At 44.5% G+C, this 25,256-nt stretch overlaps 2 protein-coding genes across 5 annotated transcripts in view; both read right to left on the bottom strand.

Annotated features, from left to right (window-relative positions):
- The window catches only part of efnb3b (ephrin-B3b), a 45,198-nt gene extending 26,285 nt beyond the window's left edge, over positions 1 to 18,913 (bottom strand). For 2 of the 4 annotated variants that reach the window (XM_088377783.1, XM_088377805.1), the window contains exon 1: positions 17,499 to 18,499. In XM_088377783.1, the coding sequence (XP_088233909.1) occupies positions 17,499 to 17,614 (116 nt within the window). In that variant the 5' untranslated portion in view covers positions 17,615 to 18,499. Of the gene's footprint in view, positions 1 to 17,498; positions 18,500 to 18,566 lie in introns of those variants that run through there. The other 2 variants (XM_088377803.1, XM_088377793.1) reach the window with 2 other exon arrangements.
- Positions 18,914 to 19,679: 766 nt separating this feature from the next.
- Positions 19,680 to 25,215, bottom strand: wrap53 (WD repeat containing, antisense to TP53). Its single transcript, XM_088381843.1, has 11 exons — positions 25,015 to 25,215; positions 23,861 to 24,191; positions 23,640 to 23,793; positions 23,473 to 23,568; positions 23,294 to 23,402; positions 22,819 to 22,907; positions 22,245 to 22,468; positions 21,599 to 21,813; positions 21,406 to 21,509; positions 21,197 to 21,334; positions 19,680 to 20,958 (listed from the first exon to the last, which is right to left on the bottom strand). Exons 2-11 carry the CDS (start codon positions 24,072 to 24,074, stop codon positions 20,727 to 20,729), a joined length of 1,575 nt encoding a protein of 524 aa, XP_088237969.1. The 5' UTR covers positions 24,075 to 24,191; positions 25,015 to 25,215; the 3' UTR covers positions 19,680 to 20,726.
- Positions 25,216 to 25,256: the final 41 nt, after the last annotated feature.

The raw sequence follows: 25,256 nt of genomic DNA, 5'->3' as shown, positions 1-25,256 counted from the left end.
GAGCCGGGCACACAGGTGCCATCAGTTGTGTGTTTTCATTTTAGCAGAATTAATGTGTGTCACTAAGAAAAGAGACTCCGCAAGGCAGAATGACGAGGCCCCTAAAGATTCAAAAATTCCACCCTTTTCCCCCGATCCTAATTACCAGACTTTCCAGTAATAAAAACAAGACAGAAGACTCAAGATGGGTAAAATCAAATTCCATTCTTTCCACACTTAGATAGGAACCATCCCGTGACCTCAAAGGCCACGTCAAGCTTCCTCATCCTTGAACGCATCACAGCTTGGCGGGAGGCGGAGTCAACAAAGTAGGATTCTCTTCGGAACGATAAATGATCTTTTCTTATGGCGGGTTTGATTTAAAGCGTCCCGACCACATAAAGCTGTCCACTCTAATCTCATGGTGTAATTTCAGACTCGCACACACACACACAGACACACACATTCAATGTACACACAGTGTCAAATGCACAGCAGGGGAGCGACGAATTGGGTAGGAGAGCGATCTGCTCCAGGAGAAACGAGTAATAATGTATAACAAGTCTATTCATCAATTTGAACTTCAATAAATGAGACACATTATGGAAAATCTGGCATTTTCTCCATTATATTGCAAAACTACAAACAAAATAGTCACTGACTGGAACACTCATTTGTGGGTAAGCCAGCTCCCACGTCATTTTTAAACGCTGACACAAGCAAACATCCTTAAATTAACTTTCTGACATGATTCTCCATCTCCTGGAGTAATAATAATAACAATAAAATGTCCGCCTTAAGGATGAAAAGGGGCAAATGAAAAAAAACCACGACTTTGAGGAGAAATATTATTCCAGGCTTGAGCGCTGGCTCGGATCACTGGCTGAAGTGGAGAAACGGCACGAAGCAAGAAGCAGCTGCTAGCATTTTCCAATGTTTTGCTGCAGCAATCACAGAAGTGTAATGGGGAACAGATGCGAAGGAATATGTAATACATACCAACAACACACATTCAATTCCTTCCTCTTTGACACAACACTCGTTATTCCTCCGCAAATGTGGTTTTTACCTGACTGCAAGATTTCAAGCAAGTCGTATTTTATTACAGGAACTTGGACGAGGTTATGTTTATTATAAAAAAAGAAAAAAAAAAAAAATATATATATATATACATATTTTTAAATATATATGTATATATATATATATATAATAAAATAAAATAAATTATATTATATAATAATATACAATATATATATATATATATATATATATATATATAATAAAATAAAATATATTATATCATATATTATACTAATGAACTCTTAGTACAACTACAACTTTTCTTTTCGTTTGAATAATCCATGACGATAATGTCGTTTTATTCCGAATGGACAGCCCGGCTGTCCATTAGCGGGCGCGCCGGACAGGCGGCTTGAAATATCCATAATGGTTATTAGTGTCTTCATTAAAGAAGCATATACCCTGGAGAAGAAGAGCACAAGTGCTCTTTGAGTGTGATGGACCAACATTTGAAGCAGCAGTCACGGAAATTGATGAGAGTCGAGGCTTGGCCCGGATCCCTCGGAACGTTTCTATTGTACGATGAACAATCTTACATTACGTTACACGACAGGTATAACCATCAGCGGCTACACACAAAAAAAATAATTTGCGTGTAGTGTTTTATAATAATGACATTGAATTTTCTTGTTGAGCACTTTAAGTCTCACGGCCTGCCCGGTGAGTGACGTGGGTGTCGGCGAACGACAGCTCAGAAGTCGGTTGCTATGTTATTTTGTGTCCATAATTGTAGACGCGGAATTGTGTGGAGCACTTCTGCTTTACGCTGAACAAAAAGCACTTGCCAAAAGATCTTCTACACAGCATCAAGTGCGAAAGAGGGTCAGCGAGCGAGGCCAGGCTAGCGGCGCGGACTAGCGGAGAGGCGCCAGAGGTTGACGTAAAGTCAGCCAGCGCCGCGAAGCCCGCAGGAATGTTAGTGGTGAGTGCGAGCGACGACAGCGCCGTTAACAGCTTCCATGTGGCGGGCAGGCGACCCAGCGAGAAAGGGAGCACAAACGGGAGGTGGCGGGAATCATCTGGCGATGCAGAAAAGGATTTAAATGTGTGGGAGGTCGCGATAGAGAAAAGATGACGCAGTTGGCAGGAATGGCCGATGTCAAGTTAAAAAAAAAACAGCTAGTGGTTAAATCCAAGACACGCATGTTTTTAGTTAAATATCTGTCAAGAAATTACTAATTTGTCTTCACAATCCTTTTCACTTTCCTGTTTTTCTTGGTTTATAGTTTGAGGTGTCACCAAAAAAAAAGTCAGGTTGTATTCAATCGCTCTTCTGCTTGAGAACTTTTTCATAAAAGAAATGTTTGCTCAGAAACCCGAGTTTTTGGTGAACAGATCAAAAGTACTTCAGTTGAAATAAATGAATTGAGTCTTTCTTTTGGTAGGTTTCAAGATTCAGCTGGGAAACTGATTTGATAAAAACAACCCCCACAAAATAAAATTTAAAATCCCAAACATATTTGAATGGTTTCTTGATGTTTTGCACTAAAATAAAAAAACGCATATCACTATCTTCCACATTTGATTAATTGTTCAGCCCTAACTCTCTTCGAGCAAGCTGCTCAGGAGGACAGCTTAAAAAAAAAATAGTGAGATGGCGCCAAGGGACTTTGAAGGTAAATGTGCCCTTGTCATCACACACACTTTTTTTTTTTTCTGACTGGAGGCGGTTGGGAGCGCTGCAGCGTCTGTGTCAAATCTAGTCAAAATCACAGCACACTTGCAGGTCGGAGTCTTGCTGGATGCTTTGGCATTTGCAAAGAGCACACACACACACACACACACACACACACACTCACGCCCGCCCTTCAGCTCCCATGTCGCGGTTTTCCCGCTGAGGGGGGCGCCCGACGTCGGCCACAATGCGGCAGATGAGCGCGTCGCATTAAGGTGAAGCCGCGTCAAGCTAACTTTTTCTTTGTGTCAAGCTAACTAAGCAAAGTAGGGAGGAGGATGTCTGGGGGAGGGGGGCAGTCATATTCAGGTCAGGAGAAACTTTTTTTTGTCATTTCCATCATCATCCTCATTTGCATTCTTCCCCTTGCTGATTTAATTTTTGCGCTGGTGTCTTTTTTTTTTTTTTTTTCATGTTCCCGCCGCCGCATCCGCAGCTCGGAACTTTTGTTCACAGCTTCTTTGGCACTCTCGGCGTCGCAGACGCTCCGTGCTCGGCATCTCATCAACACCCGACACCTGACGTCATCGCTTGAATTGAAGCTTGAGAAAAAAGGAAATAAATAAGATAAGTCAAGAACGGTGAAAACTGGGAAAAAAAAGTGTGAAGATGTTGATGAGAACAGTTTTGCATTATAGTTGTTTTTTTATTCTTTTTTTTAGTTTTAATTAGATTTTTAAAGGGGCTGTCAGTTTCCATTAGTTTGTATTTCTTCGAAAAAGCTCCTTTTATTTGACTTTAGTTTTCTGCTCATATTTGGTGTATTTATCAAGTACTGGATTAAAAAAAAAAAGTCAGCAAGTTTGTGTAATAAAGTCAAGTCACCCCGCTGTTTGATATTATTTCTGAAGTTTGAAATTTTGACTCTGGCCCAAGCACAGTTCGGTTGTATTCAAGTCATTTCACGTTTTTCTTCAAATGGAAAGAAAAAATAACGCTTCCTCAGCGATCTCGACGCTGCTGGAGACATGTGAGGTCCAAGACGGCATAAATTGTCTTTGCGTCGTCGCGGGTCACCTGGAAGTGAATTTTCAACCGCGTCTGCTTGGTGGTCACACAACTTCCAAACTGCTTTGCCCACATCTGCTTTTTTTTTTTTTTTTTATTGTGGCGATCACCGTTTAGTTTTTTCTTTTCTTCCTGTGGATGATTTATACAAGTCTGGATTGGTCCCATTAAGCCGCTCTAGTGGAGGTGTGTGCTGATGGAGCACTGCGGGTCCTGACATGCGGGTCCGTGTGCGTGTGTGTGAGAATGTGCGCGTGTGTATCCATACTTAAAAGCCCCACTGAGGGTTTCCCAGTTGAAGTGTGTAGCTGGGGTCAACACACACACACACGCACACACACACACTTAAATGGATGGCGGCAGCTGGCGTGTGAAGAGTCTTTGAGCTTCAGCTCGTTCAGGCCGACCACCCCGCTAATTTAATTAGGTCACCCTGTGCTCGACAGTGTTGGGGCACGCACACGCATATGTGGACACATGGACACACACACACATGAACACACACACAGGAATCGTCCAATAGCCTGTGAGGTGAGACGTTGATCCTGCCGGTGTGTGTGCATGTGTGTGTGTGTGTTTGTATGCCCCTCAGAGGCCACAGGGTCTAAAGAGTTTGAAACTTTAGCTAAGGACGCCTCAGCTCGGGTCGGGCTCGGTCGGGGCCAGAGTGTCAAGGGAGCGCCGTAATCCATCGGAGGTCCCACGAGACCGCCAAATATGCGCCAGGAGACTTGTGGGATGTAAACTCGCAAAAGAGCACTTTGCACTTGAAAGCTAGATTCCATGACGACGCTTTTTATAAAGTGTAACCAAGACAAAAGTCACACACGTTGAAGTGTTGAGTGCCTTTAAAGGGGCGGAGCCAAAGCCAGTGATATTGCAAGTTGATAGCTCCGGGTTGGTTACAATTTTCATTAAATGAACGCAATATTAATCACACGTATTGCATTCTTGCAACTCTACGGCACTACACTCAAGGTCATTTCATTAGGTACACCAAATCGGCGCTAACCCTACTGATTGCTAGCACGGGCACGGCGCTAAACGCGCGCTTCTAGTTTGTCATGCTAGTCGGACGTCAGCATCTTGAAGCCATTTGGGCCTCAAAGTCTCAGTTGCCTTCCCCCCATACTCCCCCCCCCAACCCTCAACCTCCTTCTTGTTCTGATTTGACGGAAGTTTTAAGCGCTTAGGATGCTAGCAGTTTCTGACCGAGTTATCGTCGTTTGCTTCTCGCTCAATGGACGATTTCATCTTGTTATGAACGGACTTGATTGAGTAGGGCAGTGTGCCATTTAGCCAGCGTGCAATCACCAGAGAGAAAAATTTAAAAGTGAGCGGCCTCAAGTCATAAAAAATACCATCCACTCCTGTCAAGATATTGCCGAGTGCTATCGGTGTTGGAATGTGTGCACGTGTGTGTGTGTGTGTGTGTGTGTGTGTGTGTGTGTGTGTGTGTGTGTGTGTGTCGGGCAAAGCGTGGGAGTGTGCTTCAGCCACTTCTCACCCACTTTAGCTCTTAAAAGCGGTGTGAAAAAGTCACCCGTGCTTGAGAGTAATGGGGCGGTGGGGGCTGTCTAATTCCTGGAGCGCTTCACAGGTGTATTGCTTCCAGGAAGGCACCTTTTGGTGATTCCTATAGTTCCCCTCATCCTCTAACACACACACCTGCCTCCCCCCCTGCTTCATCCGCACCTCCCCTCCGATAGGCCTTCATCCCTTCATCCTCACTGCCTCCCCCGCAAACCTCTCTGCCTCTGTTTGAAGCTGACTGTTTGTCTCCAGGGTTGGATGATTGACAGCTGAGAGAGAGCCAGGCAGCTCTCTGGTGACAGATAAGGACTTTGGCTCTATTGCTCACTGGTTCCCACACACACTCACACACACTCACACACACCGTGGGTCCCGTGCTGCGCCCCAGTTCGGCGGGGAGTATACAAACCCTATTTGCATTCGGAAGGGCCGTGTAAAATAAATAAAGAATCGGATGAATCGAGGAATAAATAGACAGCCGGCTCGGTTGGGGAGGCGTGCGCAGATGGGTGCGTGTTCATTCTCAACCTCCGGGCTCCCGAGCGGGGAGCGTTGCGGAAAGGAAGCCTCCGCTGGGCTCGCACGCAAACACACTGTCAAATATACATGACAAGTTGGAGAAGCCCAAATCATTACGGAGACGAAATCTAAAAAGGGTGTTGAAATACACTTTTTAGTGCTCCCTTTGTTCGACGGGCTCTCCCAGGATGTTGTGTAGCCGTACCGCTAACGTCTACGCAGCTGTGTTTTTTTTTTTTTTTCTTTAAGGTGTGACAGGGGAAAGAGCTGATCCGTTTTGAAATTGGTGATTGACAGCCGAGAGCGACGAGTGTCATCGATGCGACATTGCGGAGGAGGCAAAAAGAAGGATGGCCAACGGGTTGCAGAAGATCCATCCATCCATCCATCCATCCATCCATCCATCCATCCATCCATCCATCCATCCATCCATCCATCCATCCATCCATCCATCCGACACTTTCACTTTCACCATGTCATCAGTATCGGCAACAAAGGTATGAAAGCGCTAATTTCGCTATGGCGACGACCCGACAGAGTGCGAAAGCTTGAACCCCGGTTAGCGTTGAAGGCGGGCTCCCCCCCCCCCGGCCCATCCCCACCGCTGGGTGTGAGAGGTCACGGCCTTCGCTTGAGCGCTGATGCTGCGTGCAGGCACACAAAGCAGATTAACGCTCACAAAAAAAAAAAAAACAGGAGGGGGGCCCGGGCCAGCGCTTTGTCACCCCGCAACCCTCATCCGCCGCCCGATTGGCCGAGGCGGCCTCATCTGTTGCTCGCGCCGCCAATGAAAGGCGGAGCCCCCGACCGTGCGTGCGGTCGGCGGTCAAACGGCATCGAGCGGCAGTCTGCGACGTCGCGGCCGACTTAGTATTCATAGCTTGCTAATTGCAGGTTAAGCCTGGGGCGCATTCCTTCAACTTCGGATTTGTTTTTTTAGTCGGCACGTCTGTCCTCCCGGTGCACTCTTATCACCGGGTTCAAAGTTTCCTGCGACGTGATGCATCCCTTTATGAATTTGCCCACTCAATTGAAGGAGGAGCATTTAGAGCGCCTCGTTGTTGCGCCGTAGCAAAGCCACCGGAGGTTTTAGGCGGATACATTTTCGAAGATCAAACAAGTGGTCATGAGAAGGTATAAGCAAGATGCTAAGCAAAGTGGGGCGGGGCTTCGCACATTATCACATTGTTTGAGAGCGGAGAGAAGGACTTGTTTTTTTGCCATTTTGAATCCTCATTTTTTGTACTTGGTGAATTGTTTGAATCATTTCCCTTTGGCAAGGTTGCTAAAAACTATGTGTATGTCTAATTTTGTTTAATTTTACATTTACTTTACCGCAACATTAGCTGTGTTGTAAATACCATACCAGAAGCAGAATCTAACTAGGCTAAAGGCTAATGTATATAGGCTAATGGCTAATGTTAATAGCTAATGGCTAATGTAAATAGGCTAACGGCTAATGTAAACAGGCTAACGGCTAATATAAATAGGCTAATGGGTGCGTCTATCATTAAATGGGTACATTTACGTGTAGTAATGTGGACGTTCTTATTTCAATCAATGGTCACAATTCTTAATCATCGGGACAGACACGGTTCGGGTACCGCTGGCCTCTCAACATGACTTGGATGAAAATCACAGGTCCATCTTGAACGGCATTTGGCATTTTAATCTCCCATGAGGCCTTGAGGTTGAGTGAGAAATGCGCCTGAGGGCAAAACGGAGGCTAATTCACACTCAACATGGAATTACACTGTTTCCACGTATGAAGCCTTTGCATAATTTACGGCGCTCGACGGCTGGACGTGATTTATTCGGCGCATACGGTTGACGGGAAGCGTCGGGGCTGCGGTGCGGATTCGGTCCGGGCTTCGCCAGCCCGTCGGCCGTGCGTCGCTAAACAAACAACCGGGTCAGCGCTGCGGTAAGTCAATTTGTTTTACCCACTGGAATGAAGTGGAATGCCAGTCATCCAAAATATACGGCACATTTCTTCAGTACGTTTTAAATATATAGAAATATAAAGGATATTTCCCCACAGTGCTTTTATAATGGCCTTCAATTAGAGCATATGCGGATTGTGGCTTTTAGCGGGCGAGTCCATTTTTGAGATGGACGTTGGGGCTTTTCTGTGTATCTCAACATGTGTTCTCCTGAAAGTGAGAGAACCGGAGGCAGAGGAGAAGATGGGAGGAGAAATAGGCACAGTGACATTAACAAGATTGCTTGTTAAGGAAGGTGGAGAGTAAGGGGAGAATGGCGGGGGCCGTAATTGGCTGGAGGGGTTTTTTTTTTTTTTTTTTTTGAAAAGGCGAGAAGAAAAGACAGAATTGGGTTTCCAGGCCCGCCCAGCGTGTGAAACTGTGTGCGAAGCGACCAGATGAGAGGCTAAAGGCCAGACACACCTTTCAATCAGGTTGAGGGCCGGGCCAGGGCAGCCCTGCCCCCTCTCCCCCTTCTCTCTCCTCGCCCTCCACCTTCCAGGACAAAGACACAGTGTGCAACGCACATCTGCGAAGACGCAGGAGCTGCTGCGGTGTCAACAGGGCCGCGACACAAACCGCATTTCACACGACTAGCTCACGCACACACACGACCTCGCTTTCCACCAGTGGTTCTCAATCTGGGCTCCCTTGGAGGTCCAGCTCAGATAATTCACAATCAATAATTCAATGCAAATGACACACGATAAAACGGGGGGGAAAAAAAAAAAATGGCAAGACCTTTTCCATGCCTATTCCTTGAAAAAAGTGCTCGATGAATAACTGCTGTTGGATTCCAGTTGAGAAAAACAACAACCATGGCAGTGAATGAGTTATACGGATCCTTGGACCCCCCCCCGAAATTGAGACCCCTGAAGCTCCAAGTCATAGTATCCCCCCCGATGCACTGCCAGCAACTCGTGCGAAAAAGCGCTTTGCATTTCTTCAAGATGCGCCAACAAGACCAGCGCGTGTGTCTGTGTGTATTTATGTTTGTGTGTGTGCATGCCGGTCGGTGTAAATCAGCGTTAATCCCTCGCCGCGGGACGCGCTCCCTTCTTCCCGTGCCAGATGAGGGAGGGATACGCGGCCAATTTCAACAGGGGAGCTAGCTGCCAAGCGCAAACGTCGCGTCATGGGCCGCCATGTGATGTCACGCCTGTAGGACGCCGGCAGATCTAAAAGAACGTCTATGATGATGTCTTGACATGAGCTATGAGACTTAGCGTGCCCATAAATGGTTCAATAAATGAGAGACTCACGACTGAGAATGCTAACAAGCTAGCTAGCCTGGCTGACAGTTTGTTTTCATTCTGATGTTACTTTACGAGGGTGATGAGCACCGAAAAAGTGCAGAAATACGTTTAGGGTTTGACTTTTTTGATTTAATATGGACAAAATTGAATGTTTAAGGTTCAATAAATGAGAGACTCACTACTGAGGATGCTAACAAGCTAGCTAGCATGGCTAATGGTTTGTTTTCATTCTGATGTTACTTTACGAGGGTGATGAGCACTGGAAAAGTTCAGAAATACGTTTACGCTTTGACTATTTTGATTTAATATGGACAAAATTGAATGTTTTTTTTTTTTTTTTAGATTTACGAGTATAGGCCGACCTACGATGCATGTTCAGAGGACTATTGCTGATATTTTGGTTCACTGATATGACACCACAAGAATCTGACCCACTAGCTGGAAATACGTTAAATATAATTCCTACTTTTGTTACAAAAATGAAAAAAAAGAGATTTTTTTGGTCACATCAATTATGAATTTAAAGTGGAACTTCTTCCTACTCATTTTTTTAACAAGTCGCATACAGATATAAATATCGTTATGGCTAATTCCCCAATTCAGCCCATCCTAATATTTCACAACACTTATTGGCCCTTAACTAGACCTCACTTTTCACAACAAACACTCCAACAGAAGACATCTGGAATGTTCTTGTACCCCATCCAACTGAGATAGGTCATGGTGACCAATTGGCAAACACTACTGATTAGAGTATTGTAAAATATATCATAGTATTTAAAAGCATTAACAAACTATGTCACAATCTTTAATTTAAAGAAAAATTTGAACGTTATATAAAAGTAATCTATAAATTGAATCTTCAAATATATCAAAAAAATATACCGTTATAATCTGGGAAACCAGGACAAAGATTCAGCAAAGACAAAGTGTGGACGTAACTCGGAAAGACGGCTACCAAAGGGTTAATTTGGCAGTTTGGAGCACGGGATGGATTATCTACCTCCCCTTCACCAATCACCCCATTGTGTGCCAGTATGGAAGTGAAGAAGGAGGGTGAGAGAAATTCCCCCCTTCTTTCTCCAAGTAGATTAATAAAATGAAGCTTCTGGATCCCTCTCAGCTTGCCTTATCCTTTTATTCCCCACTTTGACGCTTTATCTCAGTATTCTATTATTCCTTCGACTATATGCCGGCGTTTCAGGAGTGGATGCCTGCCTGCGTGTGTGCATTCAAAGAAAGCACGACAGGCTTTGAAAAGGGAGGAGGAGGAGGAGGAGGAGGAGGAGGAGGAAGGCCAGATAAGAGATGGACACAAGTGTGACAAAGAAACCGGTGAGAAGGATGGAGTTGAGAGGGGGGAGGGGGTGGGGGGGCGTCACAGGAGCCCCCGTGGGTGCATCTTTTGGACTCTTTCAAAACCAGAACCTGTTCCCAGCGGCCTTTGCTTGCATTCAGACTGAAACATTACTTGCATTTCCGTGTTACAGAGCAGTGATTCTCAACCGTCGGGATTTCATTTTGAAGTCATTAAAGATGACCAGTTAATAAGTTAGTCGTTTTACATAGAGGATAAAAAATAGATGCCTTTGCGTATTGTTAGATTGTCTCTCCATGTGTTGCTGAAAAGTGTCTGATGAAATATCCATTGTTTAAAAAAGTTATAGCTTCCGTGACATCTATGCTAGTTTCCTTAGCCAGTCTATAGCATTTGGCATTTTGTGTTAGCATTAAGCTAGCTCTATATAAATTGATCAAATATCCATTGTTTAAAAAGTTGTAGCTTCCGTGACATCAATGCTAGTTTCCTTAGCCAGTCTATAGCATTTGGCATTTTGTGTTAGCATTAAGCTAGCTCTATACAAGTTGATCAAATATCCATTGTTTAAAAAGTTATAGCTTCCGTGACATCTATGCTAGTTTCCTTAGCCAGTCTATAGCATTTGGCATTTTGTGTTAGCATTAAGCTAGCTCTATACAAGTTGATCAAATATCCATTGTTTAAAAAGTTATAGCTTCCGTGACATCAATGCTAGTTTCCTTAGCCAGTCTATAGCATTTGGCATTTTGTGTTAGCATTAAGCTAGGTCTATACAAGTTGATCAAATAGTAAATGCGAATGGGAAGTCGAAGCTTCAAGCTGCTTGTTGTGAAGTTTCCTGACACCATTTAGCGTCTTGAAAATCTTGTAAATCGGGTCACTCGGAAATCAAGGTACGTGTATTAGGTCAATGAAGGTTGGAAAAACCTGTTTTAATCCGCCTTCACTTCAAAATGGCATTATTGACAGAAAGTCAAACCTCAACTTTCAGCCGGTATTTAGATTATGCACGAGATTGGAGCAGATTAACCCGTAGCCGTACGACGACCGGTCAAACTGGTCAGATTGAGGCAAATGACATGCAAAAAAAAAACGAAAAATAAACAATCGGCATGCAGGTCGGCCAACCGGTTCAGGTTAAACAAGCACTAAAAACAACCAAGATGGCGGGAGATAGACAGGAAAGGAGCAACAAACTTCTGACAGCAAAATTGAGGCACGTGATATTGTTCCCATAGCAACCAAAATATCGGGGGGGGGGGGGCTGAAGCAGAGGTAAAATTAAGGGGTGAAAAAGCAATGGGGGAGGGGCTGGTGTTGTAGGGACAGTCCAATGAGTCCTAATCCCTTTACAGACAGCTTTGTTGAGTGATTGACAGCCAAGCGCGCCACGTTAGAACATGGCGAGGGGTGGGGGGGCATTACTAGAGGGATTATCTCTCCCCTGGCTTTACAAGCCCCCCACCCCCCCACTCCACCTCACCTCATCACTGGTTGATAGGGTCAAGTGGTGCTGGCTGCTTTCTGTGGTTTTCACGCCCAAAACTGCCTTTGTCTGCCTTGTTTTGCAAATAACGGGAGCAGTAATGACAGTGGCGGGGGAGACTGTGGGGGGGGGGGGCAAGGGGAACCCAGTGTACACAAACAGCCCACGCGGGCTCGTATACAAGTCCTCACACCCACGCTCGACAAGCACTCAAACCCGCGCTCCGAGAAGGCCGCTGTCGTTCGATTAGCGAGCCGCTGGAGTTTGAATCGCATTTTCGTCATCACGTTGCGGGAAAAGTTCATGAGAGTTCCGTTTCGGATGCCAGTTCACACAAATTAGCCAAAGATTTGCTGTGGAAGAAGCGAAAAGGAATTGGCAGGCTTGTAACACATCCATCAAGCCCCCCCCAAAGGAGGAGACCTCCGATAACCCCGCCCACTTTGACCTTTTGTAACAGCATTCTTTTGCGTGGGGATAGAAGGAGGCGGGATGAAAAGAAAGACAAAATTGTGGTGAGCCAGGCCAGTGATGACTTTTTCTAGAGTACACAAAAAGTAGTATTTTTGTAATTTGGTCCTAACCCATTTATTATTTATTATTATTTTTAAAGTATCGGCAACTCGTGGAGGCTTCCGATACCAGCCCATGATGCTTCAGGCAAAATGTTTTTCTTCGCTGAAGTTAGCGCTAATGACGAATCATCATCAAGACTTCAGGAATCATTTTTTGGGTCACAAACTTAAATAAAATTTTATAAATCAAATGTTCGAGAGGTATCGTTAGTCTGTATCGTACCGGTTACTTTTAAAAATCAAGTAAATCAAGTAATCACTTAACTCATTCACTGTCAATAAAAATATAATATAATATTTTTGACTCGTCAATGGCAGTCAATGAGTCAACTAAGTTCCATTTAAAATCAAGTAATCAGTGAAGTAACTTAGTGACTTTTTTCAAGCTAATTGTAAAGCAGTTGAAGTCATCGCAGAAGAAGAAATGCGTGAACATCTTTGCTCAGACACTCCAACACAGAGGAAGCTGTCGTGAGGCCGTGAAGAGTTTCACAACAACATAATTGCCCGTAACCATCATGTGATTTCGCTTTTCCCAGCACCGCCGCATACAAACCTCCCAAATGTAATATCGTATTTATGACACCGGTTTCATTCAGGTTATATTTAGTGCAGGAAATGGAGCGTGAGCTTTCCGAGGTCGCGGCGTAACAACGGCGGGCTAACGCCAAAGCCAGATGGGCCGCGTTCTTTTAAGCGCTAATTACAACTGTGCGTGCGCACACACACAAACGGGCAAGCGTTTGAGAAAGCCTGCCGAAGGATGAGAGGGGCTGAGAGGTAAACTGGCTCATCAACGCGTTGCCATGGAGACGTTCGCGATATAATAACAATAATATTTTGAGATATTTATGAAACGAGAGTTAGGTTCCGCGACGTGATTTTTTTTTTTGTTTTTTGCGATAAATTACAACACATGGTAAAATCCGGATTGCGCAATAATGTTTGACTCTGAAAAATACACCACTTTAGCTTTCTCCGTTTCTCGAGCTTGGTCAAGCAGAAGGCATCCAAGTCCGTGTACGTCTGACGAAGGTCCATTAAAGAGCGTTAACATAAATGATGGGTCACCATGGCAACAACTTCTCCCCCCTGTTACATGTCAGACTACAAGACACGTAGGTTAAAGCGTTTCAACTTTCTTCCCCTCAACTTATTATAGAAACTCCAGAGCTGCCAGTTCGCTGAGGGCTTCACGCCGAGCTGATCAAAGTGCTAGTTCGGCCCAAAAAGTTCTTACCGGATTTCACCGGGTCGAACCTCCTGCGGGCTGCACGTGGCGAGAGGTGTCAGCCGTGAGGAATGGGAGGTTTTACCCGCTCGCATGTGGCCAGGAAGCGGCTCGCTGCGGTTCTGACCCGAAGACAATCAGTCACTCTGTCTGTCTACTCCATCTGAACCGAGCAGAATTACCCGACCGCATTTCCTCTCCGAGCTATCTTCGCTCTATCATCTTTAAATATTGCAGAAGCGCTGAGGGTTGCGGTTGAAGACGGGCACAATAACCCCCCCTGTAGAAAAGTGGCTTCAAACTGTTTATTTCCACTCCTAGTAAAGGTTTACTATGCGTTTCAAACAACCATAGCACTTTGCCTGCTTAGCTTAATGCTATCAAACCATGTAAAATGCCACTTACATGCTAACGGTTAGCATTGATCATCGCAGTTTCAGAAGCAATGGATAGATTTGAACACAAACGGTGGTGCAACACACACAGACCGATAACACCCACAGGCTTAAACACATTTCTATGAAAAATAACTTGTATCCACACAAAACTTTTTTTCCCATACACCACTTTTTTAAAACGCAACTTGATTTAAACTCAGTCCCACCCACAACTTAATGTCACAGCATCTTACCGAGATAAAAAAAGAAAAATTTCTATTCTTCTCTGTTTGTGTCTTATACTGCCTCCCGGTGGTCAAGGCAGGCACAGCATAAGGAGCAGTACAATCAATTGGATTGCAGCATTAAGTCACAATGTAAAAATTGTTTCAATTTATACATTTTATTGAATTATGCGATTAGTCTATGTTTTTATAAAGTACATTATTACAGATAATTATTTTTCTTTGCTAAAAATCACATTCACAAAAAAAAAAAGCTGCGAGGAGGATTGGATGATCCTTCTTAGGACGAGTGTGTGTGTTTTGTGTGTGTGTGTGTGTTTATGTGTTTGCGTGACACAGTGACACCCTTTCACACTACGAGGCAGTAAAGCTGTAAAGTGCTTCAACTACCACTTGCACACAGACTGACCACTTCATTAGGGACACCTATCCTATTGGAAGCAATACAAAAAACGTGACCAAGATAACGGTCCGTTTGGTTTAAGGACCGGTCAAATTATTAGGAACACCTCTACATATGATGCACTGATGAAACCACAAACAGACTGTAAATAGTTATGAATATCCGAACCTATTAACCTATTTTTTTGTACAGAACATCTTCTTTCCTGTTTATTTACAGTTAGATTTTTTTTTTTGCGACCTTTTATGACACTTTTCCCACTCAGGCAAAAAGATTTCGAGTAAAATCTCCTCACTCTCATTTTTCTGCCGTTGTTGTTTACGGTAGGAACACTTAGCCTAGTTAGCTTGTCTTTTATCTGGTGCCAATTAGCAGGCGATTAATGAATTATTGAGGAACTGGAAGCAGGAGGGAGGGGGATTAAACGAAACGAAACAGTCCCCCCCCTGTTGTATTACAACATGCGTGATGAGACCACCGACTTGAAAAAAAAAAAAGACTCCCTTTGCATCCATTTAAGAAAGTAATCGACCTTTCACTGTTAAGATCCTCAATGCACGTCACATCAAGTCAGGGGGGCAACGAGAAGCCCCATTAGATCATCTCAACAATCTATTTCGCCACATTCTGGGAAATCATCTAAGTGAGTCATTAAAGGTTGCCCGGTAAGATCACATCATTCCCTATTACGTGGCAGACTAACACACTATATATGTTTTCCTTCGATATAAGTAAATATTTGATATTTATGTGGCTGCTGATAATGAACAAAAGAGTGGTTAAAGTAAATGTAACCCTTTTACACAAGTAAACGGTTAAAATGAACAAATTTTTTAAAAAAGTTTTTATTTTTAAAGCCTAAGCTAGCTAGTTCAACTTTGATGCTATCAAAACGCTAAAGTTGTTAGCAAAACAATGGCATTGCTAATGTTGTGAAATGCAAAAAAAAAAAAAAAAAAATTCCCAAATCGGGCAGATATTTTAGGGATTGGGACTATGGAGCATTGGCTCAACATCTATACAATCAAAATTCTAGCTTCTTTAGCTAAATGCCAGCTTTGCTAACATGACCCCCCAAAAAAGCTCAATTAATGTTAATCAAATTAAAAAATCCCCTGATTTGTAAGTGATTTTTCAGATTACACAGATGAATGTCGGAAAATTGTGAATTTTTCGACTAGGGAGAGTTTCGGTTCAACATTTATGTGACAACACGCCAGCTAAGTTAGCTAAACGCAGACACAGGCTTTAGCCACAGGTGCGTCTACTCGCCGGCAGGTAAACAAACGTGTTTACTTGTCGAATGAGCTCAAGCACCTGTGGCTAAAGCCAAACTGTGGCAAGATTTTTCCCATCTCTGGCTAAACACAGCTTTGTTAACACTACGAACAGAAAACAGACAACCCATCTTTCCGACATTGTGCCAATAGCGGCAGAGTAGTAAAAGTAATGTCATCCGAAAATCAACACTCTGGATACCTGAAAATTAATTTAAGATTAATAAAAAAAATCCAAATACTTCCTGTTTTTTCTTTTTTCCTCCCCAGCTCTAAAACATGACAGTATGGAAAGGGAAAGGCAGAAAGTGCATGGATGTGTGTCAAAAAGAAATAAAGTGAAGGACAGACTAAGCTGATTAAGTATGAATGCTAAGCTTTGTGAAGGCACACAATGGCGTACAACAGGCTTTGTACTTTGCATATATGAGCAAAACCCTTTGCAGATGACTCAGAGTACGCCGTCAAAGCCCCGTACCGCCACTAATTGCCATCCAGGCCACCTTACACTAAACTCCATTGGAGAACAATAGCACGGAGACACCTGTAAAGGCCAGAAAAGCCTGCTAGCAGTTAGCTTTGCCAGAAATGCAAAAATCCCCCTCCCCACCCCCAACGGCCTAGCAAACTTGGCTTCCCATCCAACCCTATGGGCTGAATCCACCCACTGCTGACAACAAAAACCCTCATTAGAGGCTTCACGCCTGGCTCCACAGTAGAAGGGGGGGGGGCTCCCGTACACTGTTGCATCCCGCACGGCAAGGGGAGAAGCCAGACTGGCCGTTGCCTCCAGCACACAGTTCCACAAAAAAAAAAAAAGGCAGTTCCCAAGTGCAAATTTAAGATACAGTCTGAAGGCACCAGCAGCAATGTTCAAAGATGCATTCAAGGATTTGCTCATGGTTCGAGAAGAAATACAGACAAGTGCACTCGCGTTGATAACAAATTCCCACATCTCGCTCGCTTTTTTAGAAGTTCAGTGGTGCCTTGAGCTGAATCAATATCTCAAATCATCTTTTTTTTCCCCATTTGAATGAATAATGCCATTCTGAGTCAGACACATAACAGACGAAAAGATGGATGTATTGTTCTTGGAACTTCTCATATCTTATCAGTACGGCACTAATATTGGTTTTCTTTAAAGACTGCGACGGACGGAGCTGATATCCAAATGATTAAAGACTCTGATAAAAGATATTGGACTGGATGTCATCAGACTGTACAGGTCTTCGACTGTCTCCAAATAAAAAGTAAGAATCTTTGTAGAACTTTTTTTTTTTTTTTTTTAATATTCCACTCCTTACTTGTTGCATTCAAAAGGAATTTCACCTGCCGGAGGGGAGATTTTTTCCTCTCTCTAAAAGCAGGCGGTCTATTTGTGACCCTCAAAGCTTCCGTCATCAATTGCTTTTAAATGCTAAACATGACATTTGAACTCACTGGCACGACAGAAAAGGACTTTTGATTCCACTTTTGTCACCACGGGTGGCAAACTCAAAAGAAATGGAACCACGTTGGACCCAAAATGCGTACCGGTTTCCGCATCCTTACCTCTCGTTAAGAGAATTCCAGTAGATGGGTTCCATGTTGCTGGCGGTGGTTCCCAGTAAATCCAGTACAAACGCCAGCAAGACCCACAATCCATTCACACTCCATGGACGCGCCATCTCCAAATTGGGTCCACAAGTGATGCTGCCAAAAACAAAAAAATGAAAAAGAAGACTTCCAAAAGTGGAGGGGAGTCAGAAACTCGTGGGCCCGGTATGCATTGAGATCAATGAAAATTCAAAAATAAAAAAATAAAAAAAGAAACCTTTGTGGTCTATTTCAGCAGCATTCCCATGACTTTTAATGTGCCATTAGTGCTCCTTGCGCGCACACACGAATGGCTTCGGTCCAGGACGCAAATAGAACTCCAGCGAATCCAATGTTGTCAAATGAATCACAAGCCAGCAGCGTTTTTCTTCTTGTGCCTCAATTGTCTCAGTTTCGAACAACGCTCCCTTGTTGTGTGTGCACCCTCTCCCATTACCTTGCCCCGACGCCTCATGCAACACACAACAGCCAAAATACGCATAAAATTTTCTTGATGATGTTTTTTTTTCTCCCAAAAACAAAAATACAAGCCGCTTTAAAGGCTAAAAATGTGCCACCGGGCTCCACATCTCCACGCTCATCAAGTCCATTCGGTGCACATCACAATTCTTCCAGACAGCTTGTACATCCACGAATGCTCAATTTGAGAATTCAACGAAATATGAAAACAATCCAAATGTGGTAAAATGGAAGGATCTATTTCAAGAGTTTAAAAAAAAAAGCATCCTCACTTTGCTTGGGGGGAATAAAAACTTGCTGGGTAGTTTAATTAGAAGAAGAAAAAAAGGATTACGAAGCGAGCTTGGGTCCAATAAATGTTTCAACGACTGGTTGGCACAAAAACACGAGGACGTCACAATCGCGACATTGGTCCGACCTGCACGGAGGCTCGCCGCGTACTGGCAGAACCGACAGGACCAGGGCCGGAACACCGGAACCGAGCAGGGAAGGTGGGGGGGAGTGAAAACTCACGTGGAACTAGGGACCAAAATCCCTGTTTGACGACTGGTAGGCGGTACTCACCGACACAGCACAATGCAGCCAGACGTAAGACAGAAAATTAAAAAAAAAGAAAAGGAAAGAAAAAACAGGGCGCGAGTCGTAAAGTATCTATTTTACACACACTTCTTCATTCGGACCGCAGAGCCCAGGTGCGTTTTACTTTACTAAAAAGGGAAAAACATCAATTTGTCGTCGATGGAAGAGCAAGAGCGCCCCTCCGCCACACATCCAAAAAAGACACGCCAACGCTTTTTAGCTCGCTCTCAAAAAGTGGATAAAAAAAGACGTGAGATTAACTCATCGTGCGTGCTGTTGAAAACATATACAGAGTCTAAAACCAATAAGAGAAAGCTGATGCTCAATCTTGAGTAACACACGCACAAAACAAAACATGCTAATTGATTTTGGGTGCCCGCAAGGTCCTGAATTTACCAAAATGAACCCACACCGGGTTCAATTGGAAAATACTCTCAAATTAGGGATGCTACTGCCACCATGTGGACAAACTGAATACTGCCGCCATTTTAGGCCACAGACAGATCGCAAGCAGGTGGTAGGTCAGGAAGCAAGTTTTGTAGCTACATTTTTAATTCAACTTTGGTGTGACACATTTTAATTAAATCGGTTAAGTAGAATTCAATCCACTGTTTTTTTTCTTTCTTTTTCACACACAACATGATGGTGCTCCACATTACTGCCTGTTGGCCTCCTTTAGTGGGCCGACCTTCAACTCTCCTCCACGACTTCATCGCCTCCCGGTTGACTGCAGGGGCTTGTGTCTTGTACACAAGCACACACACACACACATACAAATAACACAAAATCAGAAATGTCTCCTGCTGACTTTCATCCACAGCAAGATGAGTGCAGCAGCACAAAGAGCTCCAGCAGCAAAACACACACCTTGATGGGAATGAAACACACACAGAGATTGCTACACGCATGTGTGTGTGTGTGAGTCAGTATGAGCACACATAACCCTCACCAGCCTCGTAGCTGATAGATCTAAGCTGCACATCTTTATCCTTCAGCATCAGTCTGTTCCTGTGTGTTCGTGAGCTGCACCTCACACACTCACACACACACAAACACAAGCACTGGCAACAAGAGGGTCACAAAAATCAACAAAAAAGCTGTCAACAAAGGTTTCCATTTTATTTTTCCTCAAGGTGGCTATGACGGTTGTTTTCGAAATAGGCGCCTGGAGCCAATGGTTGGGTAAGTGTACCTAATGTAGTGTCCAGCGACCGAGTGTGACCTCAGCAACATCTTTGATTACACCTCCCTTCATTTTTCTTTGTAGCTTCTAACCTCCCCTGAGGCGGTGACGGTTGCTAAGCAACATCCGCCGCAGAGCAGCACCCCCCCCCCACACACCCTCATCCGAGCCGTGACTCCAGAGGACCACGACTATGGCGTGGTGGGTAAAAGGTGAAAGCATCGAGTGGCGGGTTAACATTTCCAACGTAAAGGTCGACAGACGCCTCGAATACGGCCCGCTCGGAGTGCATTGACGCGATGCTCTTTAATTGCTTTCAAAATCAGGAGAGAGCAAACGGCACGTCTCACAGCGAGTGCTACGACTGGAGTATTTGAAAAAGCAAAAATAGACTGTATATTTGAGAATAAATTTGTAAACTGCACAAATAAAGTTGCATATTTCTAAGAATAAAAGCATGCACAGAATTTGACATTCATGTTGTAATACAAGAAAATCTTGAAGGGAAAAAATACTTAAGTAGACTTCTCTTTTCTGATAATAAAGTACTCTCTTTTTCCACGTTAGCCTCAATACTCCTTTGGAAATCCGAACTACCAATTTATGTCCATTTTAGATTTCATTTTGCCCATCGGTCGGAAAAGTATCGGAAATAATTCAGGCAGTCGGCTAAAATTGTTTCTTCTGTGTGCTCTTGACAGCCCGTGGCCGCCAATTTGAACGACGATTCAAATTTGTTGCTTTTAAATATGTTTTGCATAAGTAGCCATTTTCAACACCTTACCAAAAAGCTCACATGATCAGTTGCACACTTTTGGCACTTCATACAAAAAAAAAAAAACCCACATCCAAAAATATAAGAATAAAAATAGAACGCTTCTCGCCCAATTGTCCTCACTTGCCTCCTCGTAGGAGGAAAACGTTTTGCGGTTGGCACGGTCTCGCCTGATGAAATTCTGAGTTCAGCTCTGCATTTCTGAAACCTCCTCACTCTGTTCCTGGGCCTCGGGGGATCCGCACGGTCCGGCCCACCACAAGTTGAGGGAGTTATCGGCGCGGGCGGCAGAGGTCGCGGCCTCGTCGCCTCCCTCGGCGTCCGAGCACGAGGACGACGAGTCTCCCTCGCCGTCGCTGGGCCACAGGAACTGCCGCTGGCCGCTGGATGTGGCCACCAGCGGCAGGAACGGATGGATACTGCGCACACACAAGGGGGAAAATAAATAAATGAATATAAAATTAAAAATAAAATAGCTTATCCAAAATAAATAAATAAATATAAAATTAAAAATAAGAAATTTATCCAAATCCAAACAAATATCCAAAAATGAACTTGAATGATTATGAATATGAAAACTCAACAAGTTGATAGACTGTATGGGTTTTTTTTTTACTACAGGAATTAATTTGCCATGAATGTGCGGGAGGCGGGTACCTGACGCCGTTGGCGCAGTCCCAATGGGCCTGGAACTGGAAGTCAGGCTGCAGCAGCTCCTCGCCACCCGCAGGGTTCCGAGTGTCCCAAACCGACACCACCCCCTCCGTGCCCCCGCTCAGCAGGTACCGGCCCGACCTGGCAGAGTACAACAAACACGAGTGGGAGGGGCGTTTTGCGTGACGGCGAACGGACAGACGGACACTTACGGGTCCAGGTCGAAGTAGATGCGCTGATTGGTTCCCGCGTTCCTTTTGAGAGAGAAAACCACCTGACCGGGCTCTCGGAGATCCCAGCACAGGATCTCGGGATCCTGGCAATCGTTCCCGTTCAAAAATTCAAAATGGCAGCTGATAGAATTGAATGATTTTTGGGCGTTTTCAGTCGGGCCGTCCCGCGTACCTTTCGGCCGCCAGTGTACAGGTAGTAGCCGTCGGGCGAGAAGAGAAGGTGAGTGAGGCCCCCGTGGTGCCGGGCGGGCAGGAGTGCAAGCAGGGAGCCGTCCTGGCAGGAGTAGATGCCGGCGCAGCGTGAGTACGAGCCGCAGGCGTACAGCGACTGGCACGGGCTGAAGCCCAGGCAGGAGATGATGCCGCTCTGGCCGCTTTGCTTTTTCGCTGCGGGTTTCATCATGGAAAAAGGACAAAAAGCATCAGAAAGACTTCTAACCGCAACGCAATTTATGCTAACTACCGCTTCAAAGTTACATCAAGACGCCGGCAGATTGTTTTGGCCAAAGCGTCGTCAGTCAAGAAGAGTGCGGCAAATTGCCGCCATTATCAAAAACAAACGTGCTGGAAACAAAGAGAGGCGCATCATTAGAGGGTGCTTGGAATAATGCCAAAGTTATCGTGAGTGCACAGACAATTTGATAGGACGTTTTCTTGAAGACGAAATGCGAAATGCCAGGGTGCCGTCTGTTCACTCGATGCCGCTGTCAAACAGTTCGGCGACCTTCGGCAAGCTGATGTCGTTTGATTAAAGACAATTTACCGCCGGCACAAACTAGTATCGAGTTCCGTCATTTTAATTTGGGTTTCCGGCCGACCTGTGGTGGGGCGTTCCTCGCAGTCTCTGCCGGGCCGCTCGGTGTAGAAGACCCTGACGGTTTTGTCGAAGCCGCAGTAGAGCTGCGAGCCGTCGGGGGAGAAGCAGAGCGAGTGGGCGGCCGTCAGCTCGTCCAGGTGGTTGTAGGGACGAAAGCTGGCCCGCACCTCGCCGTAGAAAGCGTCCCAGATGTGGACCGGGTTGTCGCGGCTACTGCTAGCAAAACTGTGGACGACAGGTCATGAAATTATTATTTTTTAAATATTTGCTGTGAATCAAAACCCCATTCTAGAAGGTCTGACTGCCAGCTGAGTGTAATCACGCAAAGCCCAAAACGACATCACTGCCGTTTAATTAGCGCAAAGCAAATTAGCCGCAACGACATCGCCGCTTTATTTCAGTGGCGGGAAGTGGCCAATTATGTCGCTTTACTGCTGCGCCTGGAGCGCCGCCCGAAACAACACGAGCTTATCAGGATCCTCGCATGGAGGCAGAAAAGACAAAAAAAAGAGCACGCAAATATTTTGTCTGCATTTCACCGCAAAGGTCGCGGATGAAACCGGACGAGCACTCACAAGCACGAGTGGGGCTCCAGTGAATTCATTTTGGGGTACCAACAGTAGTCATACACGGTGTCTCCTTCAGCCATCTTCAGAACTGGACTCTATTCAAAAAAAGGTTGGGGGGGGTCGAAGGTCAGTGTTCACTTAATTGTCTAAAACCAAACGGCATTATTTTTCTGCCTTTACAAAGACTGTAATTGACATTCAGTCAAGGTTACTTGAGGTTGCAATACCAACTTTGGCCTGAGGAGGGCAGTAGAGGAATTCTAATGAGTTTGACGGGCGATGCCTGACTTTATAAACTTATTTATTTGTTTCAAATAAAGAACCAACAAGAAGAATATTTTGCTATAAGTATCACCATTATGACAAACATTATATTTAAGTGTTCATCACTAATGACAAAGATGTTTTAGTCTTTCAATGTATATTTAACATTTCTGTAAGCCACGGTAAGAAGAAAATATCGAACCTAAGGAATGCTCACCATCTCCGGCAGGGCATCCCAGTTGTAGGTGTAAACCTCTGGAGGAAGATTGTAGACACGGAGCACATTGTCCGCACTGTTGCTTAGGATACAAGAACCATCCGGGGCCCTGACGAGTCGCTTTGATTACGTCACACACGGAAATGGATACGGCGGAATTGATCGGTAATTTTAATTACCATTTGCAACCTTTGAGGTAATTCTCTGAGAAATGGCAGTATTCACTCCAGGCACTCGTCAGGACCTGGGGGGTCTGGGAAAAGTCGAAGGGAAGGCTGCAGGACAGACAAGAAAATGAGTCGTGTTCATACAAACCCACAGAAAAGTACTGCTCGGTTCAACTTACTGCTGTGCTTCATTGGGACCGTCAGCAGACTCAGACTTGTCCTCCTCAGGCTGCATCTCTCCATCATGGCCACCATCGATATTCTGCTGCTCCTCGGTGCCCCCGCCCGCAGTCGTCGCCTCTTCATCTGTGACGTGCAGGGAGGCTCCTGTCGCTAAGACCAGAAAATATTTCCAGGTAAAAAGCGGCCCGACGCCAAACAATGAGAAAAGTTCCTCTACTTTGGTCTTCTTGCTCCATGTCAGTGAGTGCTGGTTGGAAGTCCTCGCACAGCCCCTGCCCCTCCTCAGCCAGCCGGGGACGTTTAGCAGGGGTGAGGCCGCCTTCGTCCTGATCCTCCTGGCCGACTGCCGCCTCTTGGGGGGGCTCGTTGTTTGACTCTGTGTCCTGCACCTCTACCGATGCGCTTTCAGGGCCAATATCCGCGTCAGTCATGATTTTTTTGCTCTCTGGCGGAGGGTTGTCAAAAACGCACAGATGTGGTCTGCCTGCCTCCTGCAGTATGGCTTTCGAAATATGCTGACAGGCGAGGACATTACAGCACCCACAGGCCTGCATCCAAAGAGACCACATGCATTATAACACAGATGAACTCAAGACTTATTTTTATTAGAAAGAACATTGCAATCGTACTCTATTGCATCTATTTTTAAGTTTAGATAAAAATCATGTGTTGCACAACCAACAGTCAGTTTTAGACATCACTGTTAAGGTAAAATGTTGAAATTTCACAGGTGTAAAGACATAAATGATAAATTTATTCGAATTTTCTATTTTATTGGATGTTTTGTTTTTTTAAGTGAGATGTTGGGGAAACATACATTGCGCATTTATGTTTCGTTCCTTTTTTAAATTGCATTTCATTTGTTGACATTTAAAATTTACGATTTAAAAAAATTTATTCGCTCTAATTTAAGTTATATGGAGAACTACTACTTTTAAATTGTACTTGAGTTCACCCTTTGAGAAATAATACGGTACTTATCTTAAACAAACAAAATAAAAATAATAAAGTTAATCTAATTTATTTATTCAAACTAACAAAGACGTTAATTATGCGACAGGAATGACGTATTTTAACGGCGCGCCCAAGTACTATTTACTATATAGATTTAATACATATATTCATAATCCAGGAAAAACAACTGGGGCCATCCAACCCCACCTGTAGCTATGAAAGCTACGCCCATTGTGCTTGTTTTGATACCTTAAAATTTAAATTATTTGCCGCAAAATCAAGCACGTTAGTCTCAAGCATGCTGTGCACACTAAAATCCAACCACAAAAATTCGCCCACTTTCATTTGTTTCAAACGTTGGCGCAAATAACAAAATACGTCACGTTAGCATTAGCATTCGAACACTCCTCTACTCACCCAATTTATGTATGGCTTTTCCCGGCCTCTAATCTTGTAAAACGCAGTTTAAATACTCCTTCCTGGTTGAGGCGAAGGTTTCACTGGATTGTACCGAGGATCGTGCAGCGTTAGTTCACTTTAATTCTATTTCGGGTGTTTTTTTTTTTCTGAGCGAAAGGTGCCATTTGTGGTGGGTAGCCATGCGTTCGTCAAGTCTCGCGAGACTAGCTTGGTGTGCGTGATTTCTCAAGCGACAGATG

This window comes from Syngnathus floridae, chromosome 1, assembly GCF_059516105.1.
Source record: "Syngnathus floridae isolate MCC-2025c chromosome 1, RoL_Sflo_1.0, whole genome shotgun sequence".
Taxonomy (NCBI): Eukaryota; Metazoa; Chordata; class Actinopteri; order Syngnathiformes; family Syngnathidae; genus Syngnathus; species Syngnathus floridae.
This window is presented reverse-complemented; position numbering and strand designations above follow the sequence as displayed.